The 245-nt window shown below is 49.4% G+C and overlaps 1 protein-coding gene across 1 annotated transcript in view; it reads right to left on the bottom strand.

Moving 5' to 3' along the window:
* Positions 1-241, bottom strand: part of LOC109831198 (protein SCARECROW 1-like) — a gene marked incomplete at its 5' end in the record, with an annotated part of 1,483 nt that extends 1,242 nt beyond the window's left edge. Inside the window, one exon of the mRNA XM_020398534.1 lies at positions 6-241. Coding sequence (XP_020254123.1) covers positions 6-241 — 236 coding nt within the window. The remainder of the gene's footprint in view (positions 1-5) is intronic.

The following is a 245-nucleotide window of genomic DNA, read 5'->3' as shown; positions in this document are numbered from 1 at the left end:
CGGGCCTTGAAGCGAGGATATGAAACAACCCCGGCCACTGCAACCCCTGCATTATATCCAGATCTATGATATGCACATTATCCTCCCTCTCAAACGCTTCCTGAATCGCTTGATTGGATGTGAAATGGGAGAACTTGACAAAAGGGCTAATGCCATTGAACACTTGGAAAGCCGAAGCCAGCTTGTGACGATGAGGGATGACAGGGAGAGGAGAGTATATGCCAAGGCAGGAGCTTACGAGTCGA

This window comes from Asparagus officinalis, chromosome 2, assembly GCF_001876935.1.
Source record: "Asparagus officinalis chromosome 2, Aspof.V1, whole genome shotgun sequence".
NCBI classification, from domain to species: Eukaryota; Viridiplantae; Streptophyta; class Magnoliopsida; order Asparagales; family Asparagaceae; genus Asparagus; species Asparagus officinalis.
Note: the sequence above shows the minus strand (reverse complement) of the source record. Positions and strands in the feature narration are given on the sequence as shown.